Here is a 7,185-nt window from a genome sequence, read left to right as displayed (position 1 = left end):
ATCGCCGCTTTCTGATGCGCCCGGTCTATCAATTAAAAAAAGGATTAACCTGATTGCTAAACGGCGTATCGAGAAAAAATGTAAAAACACCAGAATTACATTTTTTTGGTCACCGCAACATTGCATTAAAATGCAACAACGGGTGAGCAAAAGATTGTATCTGCACTAAAATAATATCATTACAAACATCAGCTCAGTGGACAAAAGTTAAGCCCTGACCCAACCCGAGATCACATGGGTATAAGAATATGGCGCAAAGTTTGGAATTTTTTTTTAACCCTTAGACAAAAAAAGAACCTTGACAAGTTTGGTGTTTATGAATTTGTAATGACCTGGAAAATCATAATGGCAGGTCACTTTTAGCATTTAGTGAACCTAGTAAAAAAGCCAAACAAAAACATATGTGGGATTGTACTTTTTTTTTGCGATTTCACCTCACTTGGTATTGTTTTCTGTTTTTCAGTACATCACATCATAAAAGCAATGGTGTCCTTCAAAAGTACAACTCATCCCGCAAAAAACAAGGCATCACACGGCCATATTGACCTAAAAAATAAAAAAGTTATGGCTCTGGGAAGAAGGGGAGCAAAAAATGGAAACGCAAAAATGAAAATACCTCCTGGGTTAAAGGGTTAATATATCCAATATAAAAACTATGAATCCTAATTGCAGTGGTTATCGTTTCTTTATGAACACAAATGTATGAATTATCCCCTGTGTATGGGGATGTAATAGAGCGCCTTTCCAAATGTATATGGCCTCTGATGTACCTTTGTGTGCCTACAATTTCATAAAGAGGATTAGAGTAATTTATATTTGGCATAATCTCTCATATCTTGAATTAGCAATGATATTCTTCTCTACAAAGAAATATCTAATACATAGTATCTAATTGACTCTGCAAAGTTACAGACAGAGGTCACACAGCTCAATACTAAGTCAATGAAAAACCATTTGTTTGTGCTATGTGTGAATTTTGTTGAAGAATTTAGTGAGGATATATTAAGAATGTCACCCCTAAAATTAAACTCTGAAACAGAAATTTGCATAGGGCAGGTTTAGAAATATGAATTACATGTCAATTCCCTTACGTAGAATGTCCAAAGCCCCAACCTTAACTTTCACACTATATATCTATACTAGCTAAAGAGCCCGGCGCTGCCCGGGCATAGTAACTAACTGTGGTTAGTTATAACTAATTATAATTATCCTCCATCCCTTAGTCCCGTGCCCATATACCCATCACACATCCTCCATCCCATAGGCCCATGCCCATATACCCATCATATATATCCTCCATCCCATAGTCGAGTGCCCATATACCCATCACACATCCTCCATCCCATAGTCCCATGCCCATATACCCATCACACATCCTCCATCCCATAGTCCCGTGCCCATATACATATCCGCCATCCCATAGTCCTGTGCCCATATACCCATCACACATCCTTCATCTCATAGTCCCATGCCCATATACCCACCATACATATCCTCCATCCCATAGTCCCGTGCCCATATACATATCCGCCATCCCATAGTCCTGTGCCCATATACCCATCACACATCCTTCATCTCATAGTCCCATGCCCATATACCCACCATACATATCCTCCATCCCATAGTCCCGTGCCCATATACCCATCATACATATCCGCCATCTCATAGTCCCGTGCCCATATACCCGTCATACATATCCTCCATCCTATAGTCCAGTGCCCATATATCCATCACACATCCTCCATCCCATAGTCCCATGCCATATACATATCCGCCATCCCATAGTCCCGTGCCAATATACCCGTCATACATATCCTCCATCCCATAGTCCAGTGCCCATATACCTATCACACATCCTCCATCCCATAGCCCCGTTCCCATATACCCATGATACATATCCTCAATCCCATAGTCCGGTGCCCATATACCCATCACACATCCTCCATCCGACAGTCAACCATTATGACATCATAATGAGCAGCGCAGGGCTTGCAACCTTTGATGACATCAGCGTCGCCATGGCAACCATTGTGACATCATAATGAGGGGCGGGGCTTGATACGCACACACTGCTTCCCCAGTATGCAAATAGGGGCATTGTGACATCACAATGAGGGGTGGGGCTTGGCGCGCACACACTTTTTCCCCCAATATGTAGATAGGGGCAAAATTGTTTGGTGAATTGGAATGCGCGGGGTTAAAATTTCGCCTCACAACATAGCTTAGGACGCTTTCGGGGTCCAGACGTGTGACTGTGCCAAATTTTGTGGCTGTAGCTGCGACGGTGCGGATGCCTATCCCGGACATACACACATACACAGATACATACATACATATATACACACATACACACACACAGACACACACTTTGAGCTTTATATATTAGACTAGCTGAAGAGCCCGGCGCTGCCCGGGCATAGTAACTAACTGTGGTTAGTTATAGAAAATTATAATTATCCTCCATCCCATAGTCCCGTGCCCATATACCCATCACACATCCTCCATCCCATAGTCAACCATTATGACATCATAATGAGCGGCGGGGCTTGCAACCTATGATGACATCAGCGTCTCCAGGACTAATGACTGCTGTTAGCAAAATAGAATGTGTTAACAAAAATGTATTCTGCACACAAAAACCACAAAACAGATAGAAATGTAATTATTAAAAGGCAAAAACTAAGCCAATAGAAGCATTTCACAACATATATTTCAACACCAGAGATATTCCACACAGATTTAAATAAATTGGCCAAGTAATGTGAAGTAATCTTGTACTATTTATTCGAGTGCCTTTTGATAAACGACATTCTTAGTTTTTCCTTCAGGTGCAAAGACGAACAGATTTCTGGCTGCTCCAACTCTTGAACAGGCCACATAAAGTTGACCATGAGAAAAGCATGGAGATTGCAAATCGATTCCAACTACTTTCAAGGACTGTCCCTGAGCCTTGTTGATGGACATAGCAAATGCCAGTCGAACAGGAAACTGGAGGCGTTTAAAATCAAAAGGCAAATCAGATGGAATGAGAGGAATTGTTGGAATGAAAACATCTTCTCCTGTGGCACATCCTGTCAAAATGGTTGCCTCAATTACATGTGGAAACAGGTTCTTAATCAAGAGTCTTGTTCCATTACACAGCTTTGGTGGATCCAAATTTCTCAATAGCAGAATAGGTGCTCCTGGTTTTAGAAAGAGGTTGTGAGGAGGAAGTCCTTGTGGCTCCAAGGAATTCAGGAACTCAGTTGGATAAAATAATGCTTGAGCAGGGTCTATAACTGTATCCACTGACTTGTAAGTTGTGCACACACCTGGAAGGAGATTTAGAATTTGAAGATTGATCTTATTGACACTGTCATTTTTGGGAGCTAGAATCGCCCTTTCACACAGCCAGCCAGAATTTTTGAAGTGGAGTTGAATGTTTGGAAAAACCTTTGCTTTCAACTCCTCAGTGGAAGGCACAATGCAACAAAAGTTGCTTGGGAAGGTGATCTGTCCAGTGGTTGAGTTTACTGGTGCCTTGCCATCTCCAATAGTCAACAGCTGGCTCAAAAACAGTCCAGCAGAAACATCGCCTGTCATGTAGACCCTCATGTTTGTGTTCAGTGACATTTTCTTTACTTTTCTCCAAAGGTACGATGCTTTGAGACAGGCATTGAGTTCGTCTGCAGGGGTTGATTTTGGAATAACAGGTAGTGTTTGGCGGAAGTCACCTGCCAAAACAACTACTCCTCACATGATATATTTGTTGCTACGCAGGTCTTGCAACAGTCTGTCCACTGCTTCCAGAGCCCTTTTGTGTGACATGGTGCATTCATCCCAAATGATGGCACTGCATTTTTGAAGCAATTTGGCCACTACTGATCCCTTGGCAATATTACACACGGGGCTGTCACTATGAGACAGGTTAAGTGGTAGTTTGAATGTCGAATGTGCTGTCCTGCCACCTTTTATAAGCGTAGCTGCAATTCCAGAAGATGCCACTGCAAGTGCAATCTTTTTTTGTTGTCGAAATTTTGCCAAGAGCAAGTTGATTACAAATGTCTTTCCTGTTCCACCTGGAGCATCAAGGAAGACAATCCCACCTTTGTTGGTTTCACTGAAACTTAGAATGTAGTTATAGGCGTCCCTTTGATCTGGTACCAATATTGGCTCATTCTGAGACACAAATGCTGTCAGTTCATCAATATTGCAGTTTGTTTCTATGAAAATCTCCCTACACATTTGGATGCCTTCAGGATTTCTTATTGGAGCAGGCAAACCAAGCAACTGTAAGGCTTTTCCTGACATTGCTATGCACTGATCTTCAAGGAGCATTAAAGTTTCATTGAACATTTCCTCAGTGAAGTTGATGAGTTGCTGCGGATTTTCCCTTCTAATCTGCATGAGGATGTCCTCACTGAGATCATTTTTGTACTTTGTCCAAATCTCAAGAGGATTTGAAATGCTACAGGTGGTTAGAATAATAGGAAAGAGGTGTCTTAGTCGCTTTGGGGTTTGTGTGGCTGCTGCTTCACTGAGGGTCATGTCCCAGTGTCCATCATTTTCCAGAAGTCCTTTTCTTTGGCAAGCTTCCCTGAATGTTTCACACACATGGCCTCCGACGGTCTTCAGGTCAGAAAATGATGTAGGGCCTTTGACAACATGAAGTAACATGCGCAGGTAGAAGCACTCTGCATTTGACGGATGAACAATGTAGACGCGACCAAGAGTATCAGTTGCTTTCACCCCTGGATAGCCTTCAATATCAAGCCCCCGTTTCCTCCGTTCCAGTGTTTTTCTGGAGGCATTCCAAGTGTAGTACTTTGGTAAATTGCAGTAGAGAATTGTTTTTGCAAAAGGGTCTTGTTGACACAGCTCAAAAAATGCCAAGAGGGTGGTCTTAGGTGGTGTTAGGAGCTGCTGCTGTAAGTTTGCTGGGTTAAAGTAAATTCTCTGTCCATTTTCCAAGTGCACACTCAGATGCACAACTGGTGGGTAGCGCTCATGAATGGAGAATCCTAGTATTCTCCAAACAGCTTCATTGCTGCTTATGTACCTGCCCATCTGGAATGCCTCCACTTCATCAATAATAGGTCCATTTTTCTGCAGTTCAAAAACTGCTTGATCACTTCCTTTGTGGACATATTTACAGATATACTTGATTGATTTAACAGAGTGGCAATATTCGACATTTATGTGGGCCTGGAAGATTTTTGACAGCAAAGGGTTATAAGGCACTACCCACCTGTTGTCAATTTCTATCTCTTGCAGTGATGATCCAACACGGATTTTGAGCTTTGCTGTGAAACCACCATCCCCTGGCTTTCTTCTTCGGTAGACTGGATATCCATCTTGTCCTGTTTGGGTTTCTTGGACCAGGGATCGTGGGTAATGCTTTGAACAACTGCCATCAATCATACAGGGAGAATTTTTGTTGAGACTCCCACAGGGACCATGGATCATGTTTTTTGTGATAATGTCAAACAGCAATGGGTCAGTCTGAAGGTCTGGCAATTCGGCACTGATGATATTGTCAATTTCGGAAGGCTGTATTTTTTGCTTCAGCCAGATCAAGATGTGGGCATGAGGAAGGCCTCTTTTTTGCCATTCAACTGAATACATCCAGCACTGCGTCTCACCATAAATATGTGATTTTGTGATGAGATTAGTCATTTTTGAAAGTTTCTGTTTGAAAACCCGAACAATAAGGTCATAGCGATTCACTGTTTTTTGGCCCGGGAACAGGTGCCCTCCAATTTCCTCCCAGGCAGGATTGCAAGTAAAGGTGATGAAAAGATCTGGACGGCCATACTTTCTCACATAAGTCATTGCATCCTGTGTGTATTCATGCATGTGTCGTGGGCTTCCAGTGACAGTTGATGGAAGAATAACCATTTTCCCCAACTCGTTTGGATCAACATAATTTGCAACAGCATCTCTAAGGTGAATATATTCTTCTGCCCTGAGCTTCTTTTGATTTAGTCAGATATATAATAGACGTTCACTCTCAATCTTTGCATACATGTCAACAATAAATTGGTGAAAGAGGTGTTTGCATTTTAAGATGTGATTTTCCTCTGCAAATCTTGTCATGATCCTATATGCATAGAAGTCCATGGCAGACACTTTTTTTCCTGAAGGTTTGCCTGTTGTAGGGTCTGTCTGAGGTATTCCAAAGTGATAGCCATCCTGTCCCTGCCAAAAGATGATTGGATATTGCAGTGCATCATAGGACCTGTGAGTTTCTGCTACTCGTTGCAAACTATTGTTCCTTTTCTGAAGCACAATGTCACGGCTTTGAAAATCATTACCTACAATCAAGATGGCAACCTCATCAAATGTGGGAGCATTGAAACGTCGCTGATGTTCACCTTGTGGTGTTTTGTCAGCTCGAATGACAACCTTGTAATCGTCATTTGGCATGCATTCAAGTGCAGTCTTGAAAAGTTGAACATATGGATTGTTGGAGTGAAGGAACTGCTGCAAAATAGTGACAATATCAAGGCGAGTGTTAGGAATTAAAGAGCATCTTCGCTGAGCCTCTGCTTCTGCATTTCCCATGAAGAAGAGTTGAAGAAATTGAGGTTCTTCTCCTTGTAATGGAAGCAGTGAGCCAATTGAGTGGTAAACCTGTCCTTGAACTTTAAATGTCGGCATAAATCCTGTTGTAAACATTTCTCTTGTTGCACCAAATGATGTCATTTGGAAGCAGGAGTTGTACTTCCTGATGTTGTCCAAGAAATGCTTTGATATGGTACTGGTACCTGTCATCAGAGACTTTAAGGGATCTGGTGGTGACAGGAGAGGTGGAAGTTTTATCTTGCCATTTGCACAGCATAAACCTGGCGGTTCATCTTTCCATTTCAGGGCACTGCAGTACATGCAGACCACATCCATTTTTCCTATCTGAACTGTAGGATTATCCTGATAGTTTATGTGTGACTGGTAACAAAAAGCAGCATGTTTCAAATCTCTAACCTGTGCCCTGGTGGAAGAAATAGCAATTCTCCTAGTGGCAAGTAGGCCTTCTCTCTGCTGAGATGACTCATTGGCCCTTAAGGAAACAGCTCTTCTCTTATCTGCAAACCTCACTTCTCACTCCTCAGAAAGTTCATTGGCCCTTGAGGAAGCAGCTCTTGTTTTCATTTCTGCAAGCCTCGCTTCCCTCTCCTCAGAAAGTTCATTGGCCCTTGAGGAAGCAGC

General features: G+C 42.3%; 1 protein-coding gene across 1 annotated transcript; it reads right to left on the bottom strand.

Moving 5' to 3' along the window:
* Window positions 1-2,688: 2,688 nt before the first annotated feature.
* On the bottom strand, window positions 2,689-6,879 carry LOC141048191 (uncharacterized). The gene is given in 3 exon segments (XM_073543648.1): window positions 2,689-3,665; window positions 4,086-5,246; window positions 5,292-6,879. Coding segments are annotated over 3 exon segments (3,633 nt in total). The 3' UTR covers window positions 2,689-2,781.
* Between the last annotated feature and the right edge of the window lie 306 nt (window positions 6,880-7,185).

This window comes from Dendrobates tinctorius, unplaced genomic scaffold (assembly GCF_039654945.1).
Source record: "Dendrobates tinctorius isolate UK_male_01 unplaced genomic scaffold, ASM3965494v1 ptg000133l, whole genome shotgun sequence".
NCBI classification, from domain to species: Eukaryota; Metazoa; Chordata; class Amphibia; order Anura; family Dendrobatidae; genus Dendrobates; species Dendrobates tinctorius.
This window is presented reverse-complemented; position numbering and strand designations above follow the sequence as displayed.